General features: G+C 38.1%; 1 protein-coding gene across 1 annotated transcript in view; it reads right to left on the minus strand.

The window, feature by feature from the left end:
- Positions 1-1,018: 1,018 nt before the first annotated feature.
- The window catches only part of TMEM232 (transmembrane protein 232), a 153,744-nt gene continuing 136,039 nt past the window's right edge, over positions 1,019-18,723 (minus strand). The window contains exons 12-13 of the mRNA XM_036308333.1: positions 4,590-4,683; positions 1,019-1,638 (exon numbers count right to left, since the gene is read on the minus strand). Coding sequence (XP_036164226.1) covers positions 1,432-1,638; positions 4,590-4,683 — 301 coding nt within the window. The 3' untranslated portion in view covers positions 1,019-1,431. The remainder of the gene's footprint in view (positions 1,639-4,589; positions 4,684-18,723) is intronic.

The raw sequence follows: 18,723 nt of genomic DNA on the forward strand, positions 1-18,723 counted from the left end.
AGCTCAGATGAGTTCAGTAACTTGCCCAAGGTTTCATAGATAGCAGGGGGTGTAAGTAGAATGTGGGCACAGATCTATGAGCCCCAGTCTTTGCTAATATCCCAGGACATAGGAGGAAAACTATAAGAAGTATGAGTTGCCAAATTTTAAGAATTTTAAAGAATAACTTAATAAAGAATTTTAGAGAATAATATCAGAATAAAGTTATTATCTATCTATACAGCTGATTAATTATAATCCTTATATCTTTATATATTTTCAGATATATACATTCTTTATATATATGTGTGTTTATATGTATATTCTTTTGTAGGTAACAACTTGTGGTCTATGTGTCAAATTTAAACTAAAATTATATGAATTTTTTAGTTGCTTGCCAACATTTTGAAATTTAGTAACTTTTATTTTAAAAATAATCCCATCTGAGATGTTCTTAAAAGACTGGATGATCCCACAATACTGGACATACAGCACAAGTACAGCTGAATGGTGGGAACTTTCTTGGGGTAGAATAGGTTTTCTGTAGCCCTTGTCACTAATTTATATTACCTTCCTGACCTGGTAGTCATTTGAGTTTGATATCTCTGATGAAGCACCTGTCTCTTAAGTATCATCAAGCCACCTATGCAAAATTAAAGTTGGTTTTTATCTACATTTTTCAGAAAAAGAGTATAAGGCATCACAGGAACCCCATCTCATTACTCTTACCCATAGGCTGAGAACATCAGATGAAGTGAACTGACATTGTAAAGATGACTCCTGATTGGATAATCAGTAAGTGCAACTGTACGTTCCAGGACCATCCAAATCCATTCTTATAAATACATCTGACAAAGTAAAACCACTGTCTCAAGAGTCTGCTGTGGTATATGTTAAGGTTCAACTCATTCTGAGATGACTGGGCCATTCAGATTTGCTTATAAACAGTTATTTATCAAATTGCAGTGTCTGACATATGGTTTGATTTGGCACAAATTGACTATGAAATACAAATCCAAGCAGGTCTCTTACTTCTTTTATTTGAGCAATAATTACTATAGGAGTATCAATTAGTTAATGCTCATTCTTTTTTCAAGAAATAATTCTTATATGTGACTCATTAAAAATTTGCAATTTATTTCCATCAAACTGTCCAATGAATATCAATATTCCAAGAATCATTGATTAAGTATGCTGTATGATCACAAGATAAGAGTCAATTGGGAAAAGTCTAGCTGTATTCTTGAAAATGTTTAATTGGTAAAATCACTTCACTCAAATGTGATTAAAAGCTAACTGTTAATTGAGAACTAAGATGTGACTATTACAAAGCATGTACCAGGATAACAATTCCTTTCTAAGAGATGGTTTCCAGTTAATTAGAAGAATGTTTTCCTAACATGTAGCTATCTTGGGGTCTCTTTTATGCAATGAATTTCTGGCACATGGATCTCAATTTGGGGAGATCATTTTCCCTTCTAATGAAATTGCTTCAGTCCTAGGAGGAAGCTCGTAAGGTTTGGTTTGCTTGTGTAATTTCTCTTCTCTTTTCTTCATAATTTCTTTGAAGTGTTTTTTTTCCTCTAACTCTCTTTCTTTACGTTCTTTGGCCTCACATATTGCATCTTCTTTCTGTCGGATCTGTAGCTCTTTCTCCCACTGTTACAGAGAAAAGGTGTCATTTACATATGATTAAAAAATTAACTTCTCAAAATGCAAATTTATATATTCAATTATCCTCTTAGGTTTTCTCACAGATATTCTTCAGGAATTTATACTCTACCACACTGGAAAAAATATATAAGCTATCTATCAGGAAGTGTACAAGTCCCACACACACAAAGAAGAATTCCCTCAACATCTTTAAGAATAAGAAAAGATAATAGGGTTTATATTTCTATATACCAAAGGAATTTCCTTTCTTCATCAATATTGGTATTTACATGAAATTATGGAATCATAAAGTAAAAAATCAAGCCAAAGAAAAACAAAAACCAAATTAAAGTGAAAGGCAGAAATTGTGATACTATTACATGTGAGGTCAAAAAATGAAATTAATCAGATGATAAATGCTGATCTATGGCTACTATGTAGCTGTGTTTTTCTTTCTTGTCAATCCTACAGATACTACCTCCCCATCCCCACTTCCATTCAGGTTAGGGATTATAAACCAGAAAATGAGCAATGAGGGAGAGTTAAAAAGAAAGATTTGAAGTCCAAAGATTTGGTTTTGTGTGTACACCAATCATTGACTAACTTTAAAACCTTGGTAAAATAACTGAAATGTAAACCACCATTCTTACTGGTAATTATTTTACTGGTTGTTGTGAAAGTTAAAGTAGCTAATGTAAGGACGTTTTGTAAAGTGTAAAATGTAACGTACAAAGCAGTACTGCTATAGCTTCCTGAGAGGAAATGGCATATACATGAAGACTTTGTTAAATATGATATTCAAGAAACTTCCATAAACCTTCCCAGGTTAATACTTTGTAGTTTGTACTACTATTTGATTAGGCTACCCACATATCAAACAATTTGGATTCTATCAAACATTCAACTTATTTTCAGAAAATATTCCTTTACCCTTCTATGGCTACATTCCAAACAGATTCGTGGTGGGTGATTGCTTATATAATGCCTATGCCTTTGAAAAGAGGAAAAAATGATACTTTTTAGGGTCCATTTCTTAGCCTTCTTTTCCTAGCCTCCTCTCTATCATTCAAAATAATGTCCTCTATCTCTTCAACTAGCCCCAGGCAGATGAGTTTAATCACAAAGTGATTAAAGTATTTCTATTCTTTCAACAATAAAGAATAGCAACTGAAAACTGAGTAAAAAGATGTTTGTTGTGTTATTAAAACTACATAATATATATGTGTATCTATACCTTGACAATTTGCTGTCTCTTATAATCTATTCTACATAATTCAGTTGAGTGACTGGTAAAATATAGATGCCATATTTATGAACCATTAGGAATTTTTTATACTACCCTGTACATGTGATATACTGGTTTAGCAAAACTTTCATTATTGAATAAAAATATAATACTACAGCTTTCATTTTGTGTTTCCAGGGCATCATTCTGTTTCCAAGTCCTAGTACTTGTAGCTATTGCTAGAGTAGTTTAAATATTAGTTATATGATAAATTATAACTCAGTGGGATCAGTAAATGAAATAATCTCTTATCATTTCTTAAAAGATCACTAATTAAATAAAATGTAAAAAATTAATCATGGGAGAGAACCCTAAAGATTCCATCAAAAAACAATTAGAACTGATAAACTCAGTAAAGCTGTAGGATACAAAATAAATATCCATAAATTGGCTTTATTTTTATACACAAAAATGACCTATCAGAAAGAGAAACTAAGAAAATGATCCTATTTACTACTGTATCAAAAAATACTTAGGAATAAATTTAACCAAGGATGTAAAAGACCTGCACTTGGAAAATTATAAAACACTGAAAAAAGAAATTTAAAAAGATACAAATAAGTGAAAGCATCCACAAGTAAGAATTAACATCATTAAAATGTCCATACTACCAAAAGCATTCATAGATTTAGCACAATTCTTATCAAAATACCAATGGCATATTTCACAGAAGTAGAACAAATGTCCCCAAAATTTATATAGAACCACAAAAGATCCTGAATAGCCACAGCAATTCTGAGGAAAAAAAACAAAGTTGGAGGATTCATGCTACCTGGTATGAAACTATACTATAAATCATAGTAATCAAAACATCATGATACTGGCATAAGAACAGACATATATATGAATTGAACAGACTAGTGAGCCTAGAAATAAACCCACGCCTTTATGGTCAATTAATATTTGGCAAGGGAGGCAAGAGCATACAATATGGTAAAGATAGTCTATTCAGTAAATGGTATAAATGACTCCTAAAACAAAAACGCAATCATAAAATGATTTAGCAAGAAATGATCAACTAAATAAGCTTAATGGATTAAAGTGTCTTAAGTGAATAGCCTTGTATTGCCACAGTTTAATTCAAACTATGAACAAAGTGATTAAAGTCTTTCTAATATTTCAAGGGCAAAGAATGGTCACTGAAAATTGAGTCAAAAGATTTTTGTTCCATTTTTAAAACTATACTGTAGAAAAAAATAGTGTTCAGTGTTCAATATCAGATTCTTGTTTAAAAAATCTACTAATTCAGGAAACATGATAAGGCTAGTATTTTAAAATGACAGAGACCAATTTTCTGTAGCCCAGTGAAGGCTCTGATATGTGATGTAACTTCAGTATTGCTCCTATCTTTTCGTAATACTAAGAGTGGAACTGTGGCAGACAGCTTAGCAACAGCTCAATGAAAGTGTTGGCAGTGCAAAGTGGGGACTAAGCTATTGGAGATTTATTGTCAAACTGTTCACATAATAATTTTATTATTTTAGATATTTTGAAGTAATTATTGTGAGTCCAGTAATTATACAGTGAGATATAATTAAGTTTAGCAATGCCCAATCATGGCTCTACTTTAAGTTCCACATGTTAATATTAAAGTCTCAGAACTACACATTCTAATTAAAAATACCTTTAAAAAACAAAGCTTTTGCAAGTAGTTTAAGAAAGTCAATCTTACATAATGGTCAATGATTCTTGTCAATTCTTCATCTCTCTTGGTGAAGAAATCTGGATTTGAAAACAGGGGGACGTCTATTACAGAAGGATGTTCCCTTCAAAAGAGCATAAGAACAGATCCAACATTAGGTATAGATATTCCTTCTCCTGGGAATATATAACTTTGAAAGTCATAATTCGTTATTAAGCATTTTGATTCTACATTGTTAACATCAAGTACTTAATTCTGTACAGTCTACTATATTATTAGCTTTTAGTTTTGGTAAGCCATTTGGGGTTATTAAAACTGACATTTTTGAGGATAGGGTATGACATATAGAATAAGCACTAGACAATAATAAAAAGGCAGTCTTCTCCTAGGAGATGTACGTACTATAGCTTGTCAATAGAAAATGAGATGTAAGGATATGAAAGGCTAAAGGATGGTTGAAGTAGACTATGATCAATGGGGATAAGAAAGTGTGCCTCACCATACATAGCCCCATGACCTTGGATATTCTGGTGGAAGTCTAAGCCTAAGAATTTGAACTAAGGCATACTACACACACACACACACAAACACACACATACACAAACCTCAACAAAAAACAGTGATGTGACTTCAGTATTGCTCCTATCTTTTCGTAATACTAAGAGTGGAACTGTGGCAGACAGCTTAGCAACAGCTCAATGAAAGTGTTGGCAGTGCAAAGTGGGGACTAAGCTATTGGAGATTTATTGTCAAACTGTTCACATAATAATTTTATTATTTTAGATATTTTGAAGTAATTATTGTGAGTCCAGAAATAGGTAAAGCAACAAAATGGTGATAGAGAATATGGCTTTGTAGGAGAAAACAGTGGGTTTAAAAAATAAAGCTATTAGGCAAGAACCTAATCAGTGACATAACTGGTGAAAAATTTCCAAGTTCAAACCAGTCTGATAAATTTTTATGACTATAATGTATGTCTACATGCACTTTTTTCAAGTTGCTCTATATAGGGAGCTCTATATTTTTTATACTGTAGGGTTCCCTCATATCACCAGGTTGTCCTTCTTTACACTGTACTAAATGCTTCTCAAATATTTTCTTTATCTTCATCTTCACCATCATTTCCCTGATTTAAACCATCATTCTTACCTGGACTTAGACCTCTTCTTTTGAATCCCTGCATCCACCATGTCTTACCCTCTTCTCCCCCTCTTATCTCTGCACAGGTCTTGTTAATATCTATTTATCCTTCAGCTCTCAGTTCAAATCCACTACCATAGCTCTCAATCCACCATGGGCCTTTCCTTCATACTTATCTCAATTGTAATTTTAAATTTATCTGTGTGCCTGTGTGAGTTTTAGATTTCCTGGTTAGAATATGAGCTACATGATTGTGCAGATGGTTTACTTATCATTGTCTTACCAGTTCCCAATATAGTGCAAAAACTCAATAAATGTTTGCATGTTTAGTGAATTATGGAATGTATAAATGAAAGTTGTGACATTGGTAAGAGTCTACCACAAAACACACTATGTCAGTAGAGCAATGTCCAGTATAGCAGGGGAATGGCAATCTCAGGAGACAAGTCACAGAGTGGAACTAATAGCAGGACTTCAACTCAAGTGGCTGGTGACCAGAGAAAATATATGGAGCCCTCTCCCAACCCATAAGATTCAGAAATATTGTGGGGCAGAAGAGCAGTGAGCTTTCCATTGCATGCTGAATAGGAACTCTAGTCTTCCTATTGAAATACTAGAAGAAAATATAATTTTAGAATGCTGGGGAATTTGGGGACATCTGGGGGCTGACACAGACTAACTATATTTAACAAAATTTGAGCACTTCTGATATTCAAAGAAATGTGCTAAATACTGTGAAAAGGGAATAAGATAGAATAGTATAATTATTTAAAGGTTAAAAATATTCAAGTAACTTGCCTCAAATTCCTTCTTGAATTATAAAGGTTTAAATTTAAGTTAAAGAGATGTATAATAATATATTAGAAAGCCTTTAAAATGGAAAGGTTAGGTGGGTATGCTTGTGCATCTGTGATTTCTAGTTATTTCAGTTGAATAGTTTGTACTTGAAAAGAAAGAAAGATGCATAGATAACGATAATACAAGACAATCTGAGGCATAAGAGAGACAAACATTCAATGATATAAACAGAAAAATATAGTAAAATGGTTAAGCATATGGTTCTGCCACCTTGTATTATTTAATCCCTCTATTCCTGTTTTTCTTTAATATAAAAATTATATTGGCTTTATTTTTATTTTATAAATATTAAAAAGAAATAAGATATAAAACACTTTTGATGGAGCAAATACTGAACAAATGTCAGGTGCATTATTCTTTTTTTAATTCTTTATTGTTTAAAGTATTACATAAGTCTCCTTTTTCCCCCATTGACCTCTCCCCAGCTATTCCCAACCCCCAGCACATGCCCTCATCCCCCTACTATTTATGTCCATAGGTTATGCTTATATGCATGCATACAAGTCCTTTAGTTGGTCTCTTACACCCCCTCACCCCCGCCTTCCCTCTGAGGTTGGACAGTCTATTCAATGCTTCCAGGTCTCTGAATCTATTTTTGTTCATCAGTTTATGTTGTTCATTATATTCCTCAAATGAGTGAGATCATGTGATATTTATCTTTCTCTGACTGGCTTATTTTGCTTAGCATAATGCTCTCCAGGTCCACCCATGCTGTTGCAAATGGTAAGAGTTCCTTCTTTTTTACAGCAGCATAGTATTCTATTGTGTAGATGTACCAATGTTTTTTAATCCACTCATCTGCTGATGGGCACTTAGGCTGTTTCCAAATCTTAGCTATTGCAGATTGTGCTGTTATGAACATTGGGGTACATATATCCTTTCTGATTGGTGTTACTGATTTATTGGGATAAATTCCTAGAAGTGGAATTACTGGGTCAAATAGTTCCATTTTAAAATTTTTGAGGAAATTCCATACTGTTTTCCACAGTGGCTGTACCAGTCTGCATTCCCACCAGCAGTGGGAATTTTCTCTGCATCCTTGCCAGCACTTGTCATTTGTTGATGATAGCCATTCTGACAGGTGTGAGATGGTACCTCATTATTGTTTTGATTTGCATCTCTCAGATGATTAGTGATTAGTTGAGCATGTTTTCATATGTCTCTTGGCCTTTTGTATGTCCTCTTTCAAAACTAATCTATTTAGGTCCTTTGCCCATTTTTTTATTAGATTATTTACCTTCCTTTAGTTAAGTTGTATGATTCCCTGTAAATTTTGGAGATTTATCACCATCAAAAGAATTTAGAGGAAGCCATAGCAAAACAGAGACAATTCAAGTTCTTCTTTAAATTATTCTGATTTGGATGCCTCTATTGTGGGGTCATCCAGTCATTTAAGAATAACACCTCAGATGGGATTATTTTTAAAATAAAAGTTGCTAAATTTCAAAATATTTGTCTGGCTTTGGTATCAGGAGAATACTAGTATTCTCTCCTGTTTGATTTTTTGAAACAGTTTCAGAAGGACTGGCATTAATTATTTAAATGTCTGATAGAATTAATCAAGTTATTTGATCCTGGGATTGTCTTAGTTGGGAGGTTTTTGATGACTGATTCGGTCTTATTTGTTATTGGTCTGTTCAGATTTTCTATTATTTTATGATTCAGTCATAGTAGATTATATGATGGTTCTAGAAATTTATTCATTTCTCCTACTTTATTTAATCTGTTGGCATATAATTGTTTACAGTGGTCTCATGATCTTTTGTCTTTTTGTGGTATCGGTTGTAATATCTTTTATTTTATTTTATTTTATTTTATTTTATTTTATTTTATTTTAGTCTTCTCTCTTTTTATCTTGGAAAGTCTAGCTAAAGGTTTGTCAAATTTGGTTACTTTCTTTTAGTTTTATGGATTTTTTCAATTGTTTACTAGTCTGTTTCATTTATTTCTGCTCCTAACTTTGTTGCTTCCTTCCTTCTGCTAATTTTAGGCTTATATGGTTTACTCTTTATAGTACCTTGAGGTATAATGTTTGTTTATTTGAGATCTTTCTTTTTTTCTTAATATAGGCATTTGTTACTCTAAATGTCCCTCTTAGAACTGTCTTTGTTGCATCCTATAAGTTTGGTATGTTATGTTTCCATTTTCATTTATTTCAAGATATTTTTGATATTCTCTTTGATTTTTTGACTCATTGATTGTTCAGAAGAATATTGTTTAATATCTACATAGTTATGATTTTCCAGTTTTTCTCCTGTTAATAATTTATAGTGTTATAACAGTTTGGTTGGAAAAGATACTTGGTATGATTCCAGTAATTTTAAATTTGCTTACACTTGGTTCGTGACCTAAAATACTAGTATGATCTATCCTGGAGAATGTTCCATGTTCACTTAAGAACAATATATGTTCTGCTACTTTCGGGTAGAATGTTAAATATATTAGGTCAGTTAGGTCTAAAGTATATTCAAGTTCAATGTTTCCTTTTTATTTTTCTGTCTAGATAATCTATCCATCATTGAAAGTGGAGTATTGATGTCCTCTACTATTTTTGTAATATTGTCTGTTTCTCCCTTCAGATCTGTTAATATTTGCTTAATATAATTTGGTGCTCCAAAGTTTGGTGCATATATATTTACTAGAGGCCCGATGCACAAAATTTGTGCAAGAGTAGGCCTTCCTTTCCCCGGCTGCTGGCACAAGCTTCCCTCTTGCACCCATCACCTGGGCTTCCCTCTCAGCCCCAGCTTTGTCTGGAAGGTCATCTGGAAGGATGTCCGGTCTAGTTAGCATATTATGCTTTTATTATTATAGATAATTGTTATTACCTCTTGATTAATTGAATCCTTTGTCATTATATAATAGTTTTTGAGTTGAAGTCTATTTTGTCCAAGGTAAGTATGGCGCTATTCTTTTTTTTTTGTAATATATTTTATTGATTTTGTACAGAGAGGAAGGGAGAGGGATAGAGAGTTAGAAACATCGATGAGAGTGAAACATTGATCAACTGCCTCCTGCACACCCCCTACTGCCCGCAACCAGGGTACATGCCCTTGACCAGAATTGAACCTGGGACCTTTCAGTCCGCAAGCCGACGCTCTATCCACTGAGCCAAACCGGTTAGAGCAGTATGGTGCTATTCTTGCTCTCTGTTTCTACTTGCATGGAACATCTTTTCCATCCCTTTACTTTGAGTTTCTTTGTGTTCTTAGAACTGAAATGAGTCTCTTGTAGGCAGCATAGAATTGAGTCATGGTTTTTAATGCATTCAGCCACTCCGTAGTTTTTGATTGGAGAATTTAGTCCATTAACATTTAAAGTAATTATTGATGGGTTTAACTCACTTCTCATTATCTTTTGTGTATTTACTTTAGGTTTTTGCTTTGTGGTTACTATGGGGCTTATATAAAAGATCTTATTGATATAACAGTCTATTTTAAGCTGATAACAACTTAAATTAAATCGGAAACAAAATTAGATCTTAAGTTTACCATCCAATTATATTTCAGTACCATTTTCCCTAATTCAATTTTAATTCAGTACTCTTAGGAACCATGGATCTTTCTGGAAACTGAAAGTTGTCCAATCCTTAGAGACACATCCTATCTAATAAAGAGGGAATATGCAAATTGACCACCACACCATCACAAAGATGGTGGCACCCACAGTGGAGGCGGAGTTTCTGTAACACAGGATGGCTTCACCCACAGCAGAGGTGGGGTTTCCGTAACACAAAATGGCTGTACCCACAGTGAAGACCGAGTTCCCATGATGAACCTTAACAAGCAATCAGCAGGGAACTGAGGCTGCATGGCTCTGGGCTGGGACAGGGGACCTGAGGCTGCACCCCCCACCCTGGCCAGGAGACTTCAGGCCATGCCCCCTACCCCAGCACCAGGCTGGGGGACCTCAGGCCATGCCCCCTGCCCAGCAGGACTTGATAGAGGACCTCAGGCTGTGCCCCAAGCTTGGCGGGGCTTGATGGCGGACCCCAGGCGGCATTCCCTGCCCCGGCACTGGGCCGGGGGACCTCAGACCACACTCCCCACCCTGGCATTGGGCCAGGGGACCTGAGGCCGCACCCCCTGCCTTGCAGGGCTTGAAGGGGGACCTCAAGGAGTGTCCCCTGCCCAAGTGCTGGGCCAGGAGACCTGAGGCTGCACCCCACTCCCAGCATGGCTTAATGGGGGCCCTGAGTCTGCGGCCCCCTTGCCCAGCAGGGCTTGACAGGGGATCTCAGACCATGCCCCCTGCCCAGTGGGGCTTGATAGGGGACCTCAAGGCGCGCCTCCCACCCAGAAGGGCTTGACGGGGGATCTCAGGCCACGTTTCCCACCAGTGGGGCTTGACAGGGGACCTCAAGGCATGCCCCCTGGCCAGGGCTGGGGGACCTCAGGCTGTGCCCCCTGCCTGGCGGGTTTGACAGGGGACCTGAGGCTGCACCCCCTGCCTGGCGGGGCTTGACAAGGGCGGGGCCGGCTGGGTCTGGATCTTGCCCAATGGGGGTGGGGACAGCTTGGCCTAGCTCTTGCACAATTTTGAGGTGCTGCAGGTGGGCGGGGCCTTGACTCTGGATCCCGCAGCATGCCCCAGACTCTGACAGGAGGAAGATTTTCATATACATTTTACTAATTTTCTTTCATCTCTGACACCTCTATTATAGAGAAAGGGCAAATAGCAATATTAAAATATTTTCTCTAATTAATCCCCTTTTAATATGCATGAATTTCATGTACCAGGCCACTAGTTTAATCATAACTTTCATACTCAAAACCCCACCTGCTAATATTTAATCTTTTATGCATCTTTAAAGCAGAAAGATTAAAAATAAATGATTTCTGGACACATAAATGACTGATTTTTCATCTCAAATAATGTTGATTTTCTATTTTATAAAGCTGATTCATTCAAATAGCAAATTGTATGTCTTTTCTTTAAACACTATTCTTGTTTTCTTTCACCATAATTTCCTTGCCTAAATCAGAGAACCTCAAGATTATAGATTGATGTAAGAGACAAGATTTAAAGTATGGATATTTACAACAAAGTTTTCCAAAGTTAAAAAACTAACAACATAATGCTCATTATGCTAAGCAAAATAAGCCAGTCAGAGAAAGACAAATATCACATGATCTCACTCATCTGTGGAATATAATGAACAACATAAACTGATGAACAAAAATAGAACCAGAAACATAGAAGCATCGAACAGACTGTCCAACCTATGTGGGAAGGCGGGGAGTGAGGGGGTAATATATCAACCAAAGGACTTGTATGCGTGCATATGAGCATAACCAATGGACACAGACAGTAGCAGGGTGAGGGCATGTCCTGGGAGGTGGGGGTGGCTGGGAAGAGGTCAGTAGGGGGAAAAGGAAACTCATGTAACACTTTAAACAATAAAGAATTTAAATAGATTCTAGAGGAACCAAGATGGCGGCATAAGGTACAAACCTGTATGTGCTGCCCCCCACAACAACATTAAAACCACAACTATAAGACAAAACAGCTATCATCCAGAACCACGGGAAAGCTGATCGAGTGGAAGTTCTACAACTAGAAGGAAAGAAAAAAGCGCATTGAGACCAAGTAGGAGGGGAGAGGCACCAAGAACAGAGGCTGCTGCACCTGGGTGCGCGGGTTTTTTCAATTGGAAGGGGACAAGCTCTCAAACACACTGAACTCATTTACGGCGAGACGCTGGAGTCCCAGGCTCCTACAGGGAGAAACTGGACTGTCTTGCAGCGGGTCGGAAAGCGAAGGTGACTTTCTCTCAGAGCTGCTGGCAGGGCTGTGCGGCAAATCACTGAGTCAGAGTTGTGGGGCCGCTGATGACACCATTGCTGTTTGCCCCGCCCTGGGAACTCTCTGAGACCCCGCCCCACTACATCCCCTCCCAAGCTGTGCTCATGCACAAAGGAGGCACCTGTGCTTTTGCAGCCTAACTGCAGCGAATCAGAGAGCTCCAAAACTTCCAAACAAAGAGGAGAAATCTGTTGATATTGCTGTAGCCCCTGCTGGGTCGACCCACACACAAAAGGGTGTCTCCAGCACAGACAGTGGCTTCTCGCAGTCAGCCAAAAATGTGAAGACAAACCTGTCACAAATGAAAGAAATGGAGGAAAGCAAACTAATGGAGGACATAGAGTTCAGAACCACAGTTATAAGGTTACTCAAGAATCTTCTACGAACCTCCAAGGAACTTAGTGAGACCTTCAAGGATCTTAATGAGAATGCCAAAAAAGATGGAAAAGGACCAGTCAGAAATTAAACATATGCTGACTGAAATAAAGAATAATATACAGAGATCCAACAGCGGATGAGAGGATCCCAAGAATCTAGTCAAAGATCTGAAAAACAAAGAAGCAAAAAACACCCAACCGGAAAAGCAAAACGAAAAAAGAATCCAAAAATATTAAGATAGTGTAAGGAGCCTCTGGGACAACTTCAAACGTACCAACATCCGAATTATAGGGGTGCCAGAAGAAGAGAGAGAGCAATATATTGAAAACCTATTTGAAGAAATAATGACAGAAAATTTCCCCTATCTGGAGAAAGAAATAGACTTACAAGTCCAGGAAGCGCAGAGAACCCCAAACAAAAGGAATCCAAAGAGGACTACACCAAGACACATTATAATTAAAATGCCAAGGGCAAAAGACAAAGAGAATCTTAAAAGCAGCAAGAGAAAAAAAGTCAGTTACATACAAGGGAGTACCCATACGACTGTCAGCTGATTTCTCAACAGAAACCATGCAGGCCAGAAGGGAGTGGCAAGAAATATTCAAAGTGATGAATGCTAAGAACCTACAACCAAGATTACTTTATCCAGTAAAGCTATCATTCAGAATTAAAGGTCAGATAAAGAGCTTCACAGATAAGGAAAAGCTAAAGGAGTTCATCACCACCAAACCAGGATTATATGAAATGCTGAAGGATATTCTTTAAGGGATAAATACCACATGATCTCACTCATTTGTGGAATATAATGAACATCATAAACTGATGAACAAGGACTGATCCAGAGACAGAGAGGCATTGATTGGACTGTAGGGCCCTGGAGGGAAGGTAGGGGAGGGTGGGGGTAAGGGGGAGAAATCAACCAAAGGACTTATATGCAAGCATATAGGCCTAACCAATGGACATGGACAACGGGGGGGGGGTGGAGGGGGGTGGTGAGAGCATGAGTGGGGGGGTAGGGGATACCGTGGGGATAAGGACACAGATGTAATATCTTAATCAGTAAAAAATATATTTAAAAAAAGAATTTAAATAAAAACAAATAAATCTTGGATATTTTTAAGGGTGGGTTAATAAAGTAATAGCTTGTTCTCAACTTGACTATTACTATTACCATTGCTTGATCTCACGTTAATAATATCTTGTACCTATTTAAAATTTGCCTTTGTTTTGTAGTTCTTGCATTATAAAACATTCTATAGATTTAGTCCTTTCAGTGAGAGTTAAAAATTGTTCTGCTCTCACCCCTCCAACATCTATAGCCTGAGTAGTGATCCTGTTTCTTCTTGGCATGAAGAACTGCCACTCAAGGGAAACTGCAGGGTACTTGACTTCTACTATTCCCAGTGATCTTGTCCCAGGGGCTCTTTCCCAGACATCGTCTGTTACAGTTTCAGTCTTGCTTTTCTTTGCCAGCCAGACTATTGATCTGGTAGTTTCCATATACAGTACCTATTATAAAGTTTCAGGTGTCACTTTCACATTGACTAGACCTTACAGAGGCAACTAAGGAACACAAAGTCAAGGCCTTTTGAATTTTCATTTCTTTTCATTTCACTGAGTCAAAACTTCCAATGGGATGTTCCACTGAAACAATTATTCCTACATTTCAGACATAAAATTTTGCAATGTTAGGCCGAGGATAGTTCTCTGCCACCATAGCATTGCTGTTTATCCACAATCCCCTAAATAAATTTAGTCCTTAGAGTCTGAGGTTTTTTCATAAGTTTCATTTTAGACAAAAATCTGTGTGTTTATCAGAACAGAATTGTGCTGTGACTGAAAGATGCCAAAAGACATAGTAAAAGGATGCTAGGTTTCTTTAAAGGCAGTTTATAGAAACTAATGGAGATGGTTTCACAAAGTAAGAGAAAATATATTGTGCTCCAGGCTGAGGTAGGGCTACATGAACACCTCTGAACAACCTGGAAGGATGAGTAGTATTAGTGTGAATAAGGGTGCATATGTCTTAAGTGAGTATATATATCAAAGAGCTTTTGAATTTGCATAAAGAACAAGTGACCACTTTAGTTTTGAATGTGTTGAATTTAAGTGTCTTCTTTTTAAAGTATATATATTTTTATTGATTTCAGAGAAGAAGGAGAGGGAGACGGAGATAGAAACATCAATGATGAGAGAGAATCATTGATCAGTTGTGCAACCTGGGCATTTTCCCTGATGAGGAATCAAACCACAACCTCCTGGGTCATTGGTCAATACTCAACCATTGAGCCATGTCGGCTGGGTGAGTTTAAGTGTCTTCTTACACCAATTGGAACTGGTTGTCACTAGGCCTGCCATCCTGGGAATACTCACCACTGTTTTCTGAACCCACTATGTTCCATTTTTTAGGTTTATTCCCTCATTTGGAGAAACATATTCTTGATATGATTTTAATCCTCTTGAATTTGGAGAGACTCTGCCTGTGTCCCAATATGTGGTCGATCTTTGAAAATGTCCCATGTGCGCTTGAGAAGAATGTATAATCTGTAGTTTTGGGGTGGAATGTTCTCAAGATGTCAATTAAATCCATCTGATCTAGTGAGTTGTTTAGGATTGATGTTCCTTTGCTAATTTTTTGTCTAGAGGATTTATCCAGTGATGCTAATGGGGTATTAAAGTCTCCTACTATGATTGCGTTGTTGTCAATCCCGTGATATCTTCCAGAAGTTTTTTTGTGTATTTGGGTGCTCCTGCATTGGGTGCATAAATGTTTACCAGAGTTATATCCTCTGGTAATATAATCCCTTTAGAATTATGAAGTAGCCTTTCTTGTCTCTTGTTATGGTCTTCAATTTGATATCTATTTTGTCAGATATAAGTATTGCTACCCCAACTTTTTTTTTTCATTTCCATTTGCCTGATAGATATTTTTCCATCTCTTCACTTTAAGTCTGTGTGAGTCTCTTGTTCTGAGGTGGGTCTCCTATAGACAGCATATATATGGGTCATGTTTTCTTATCCATCACTCACTTGATGTCTTTTGATTGGAGCGTTTAATCCATTTACGTTTAATATTATTAATAGTTACTTGTTTGTAGCCATTTCTGTACTTTATGCCTGTGTTCCTTCCTCACTTTCTATTTCTTCTTTTTATGGCAGTCCCTTTAGCATTTCTTGCATTGCTGGCTTGGTAGTGATAAACTCCCTTAACTTTTTTTTGTCTGTGAAGCTTATTTACTTTCTTGGCGATTTCTCATTTTCTTTCATCTGGGGATTGTTTTGTTGCCTCCCCATTCTAACTATCGCCAGAAGGTTCAAATGTAGAGTTGCATGGGCCTGGCCTTGTGCAGTGGGAGCTTCGCAGCACCCAAGTGTCACTGAAGAGCTTTGTCACCAAGACGTGTGGCTGCTGTGGGTTGATGGGAGCCACACTCACCCAGGATCAGAGACACCGGCGCTCACTGTGGCCTCATATGCACACCTAGAATCAAGGACCCTGCCTGCGCTGCGCTGAAAAAGAGACCCCGCTGGCATGTGTCAAAAATCAGAGTCCCCTAGCACATGCCAGGAGGATTTAGCGTCCCCCTGTGCCTACACCAAGAATCAAGTATCATAGTCTCTGTTGTTTGGTCTGGCCTCGTGCTGAGAATCAGGGTCCCCTGTGTGTGCATGTGCCAAGAATTAGAGTCACTGGCTCTTAGTGTGCATGCACTGGGAATCAGGGATCCCAGGTGCATGTGATGAGAAACAGAGTCAAGTCACTGGTGCTCAGTGCTGCCTCTCATGTAGAGAATCAGGGTCCCCGGTCTGTTTGGGGAACCAGGTTGCATAGTCACACTGTGTTGGCAGGAGGTCCACTCTTGTGCTATAGAAAACAGACTTCCATGTGTGCTTGTCCAGAATCGAAATCAGGTGGCACTGCCACCCTGCGTGGGTGTGGGGTTTTGTTGCCCGATTGCATTGCGGAGAACACATTCCCAGTGTCCAAGCATGCACCTAGGCTCAAATTCCCGTAGCAGAGCTGTGGTCCTGTGCAAGGGGCGGGTCTAGCAGTTCCTATGGCACTGCCGCAAGCCTGCGGGGAGGGGGATGGGCTTTGTGACTCACAAAAATCTGCTGCCAGGATGTCTGGATTCTTGGTGTCTATGGGTCTTCAACTGTGGTCACAGGTCTTTGGCCCTAGTGGCTGTAGGGTCCTTGTCTGAGACCAGAGTGGGTAGTACTGAGGCTAGGAGCCTAGTCTCAAGCAGTTCTGTTTTTCAAGATGGCATGGTCTCTATGCCTGCACTGGCTGCCCTCAGAGTGTCCCCATTGGCAGCGGGATTTCGCCATCTAAGACTGCCTGGTTTGGCAGCCCCTTGGAAGACCTGCAGGATCTAACTGTCCTTAGCTCATGCACACACACACCACACACATCCACACACTCCTCTATCACTTCCTCACTCTTTCACACTCTCTCCCTCCCTTTGGAGAAAGATATTCTTAAGAAGCATCCTCAGATATGGAGACTAGTAGAAGGTAAATAATTTGAAACTATCTTTATTCTACCCTCAGATTTAACAAATTGAAGCAGTAAAATATTCAGGTGTCATTTGGACTCTACCCAAATGAAGAACAGAATAGAGTCAGTTAAAACTTTATATGAAATGTTTATCTTTTTCCCAATATATTATTAACCAAATATATTAATACCAAGGAATGTTTGTGATTTTAGAGTGAATATTATTTTCCCTCAGTTTATTGAGGCTGCACCATCTTCTTGCTTCTGATCCTGCTTTGAGGAATCTGATACCATCCTGATTTCCAGGCATTTGTGGTAGCCTATTTATTCTCTCAAGAGCTATAGTATTCAAGATATTTACTCCTAATTTTATTAATAAGCAAATGCTGTAATCTCAATTAACAAAACAAATGTATTTGTTGCTTACATAGAGTCTGATGCAGTTCATAATATCTCTATCAAGTGTTGACAGAGACTGCAGACAACTCAAAAGTCAACAGGGGGAGAATCTACCTTCTAGCATATTTATAGGACTAGTGGCAAGCCTCAGTCCTAGCTGGCTATTGGTCAACGACATCAGTTTCTTGCCACTGAAACTTCTTGGAGCTACATGGCAGTTGATTTCACTCAGAGTGAGTGAGTGTGAGAGAGTCTACAAGAGAGAAACCTCTGTCTATTTATAACCTAATCTTGAAATGGCATCTTATCACTTCTGCTGTATTTATTCATTAGAAGTGAATCACTAAGTCCAGCACATACTCAAAGAAAAGAAAGTATACAAGAACGTGAATACTGAGAAGCAGGAGTCACAGGAGGCCCTCTTAGAGGCCTCCTACCACAAGAGTGAAGGCTTTTTCTTGGGGAACCCCCAAATATCATATCTACAGACTTTTTCTTGACATCAGACAATCTCCTACCTAGGGAGTATCACTCTCCGCCTCCCCTCCCCACCTAACTCTCAGGGAAAGGAGGGAAGGGGGAAAGTGGGAGTGACAGAGACAGGAAGTCAGGGCTCTGAATCTGACTCTTTCAGATGAAGACTTCACCTTCACCCAAGCCAGTGTGGCTCCGTGGTTGAGTGTGGACCCATGAACCAGGTGGTCATGGTTCAATTCCCAGTCAGGTCACATGCCTGAGTTGTGGGCTCAATCCCCAGTCGGAGGCATGCAAAAAAAAAAAAAGACTTCACCTTCATTCAGTACAACATTTTTGCAGTAAAACAGTATGATAAGAATTCTGTTTCAAAATGATTACTCTGACAGTTGTGCAGACTGAACAAGAAATACTGAAAGTTGCAAGGCCATTTCAGGAGTTATTGAAACAGAGTGTTGGCAGTACATATTAAAGATTGGAAGTTATCTTACCAGAGAAGCAATTGATTGCCATAGCAACTATACAGATTTGGGGGTCGGAAAGTGGAGAAATACAAAAGACCATGTTTTATCCTCTCTTTTCTGCCTTTGAATGACTCAATTCTTGCTG

This window comes from Myotis myotis, unplaced genomic scaffold (assembly GCF_014108235.1).
Source record: "Myotis myotis isolate mMyoMyo1 unplaced genomic scaffold, mMyoMyo1.p scaffold_m19_p_5, whole genome shotgun sequence".
NCBI lineage: Eukaryota > Metazoa > Chordata > Mammalia > Chiroptera > Vespertilionidae > Myotis > Myotis myotis.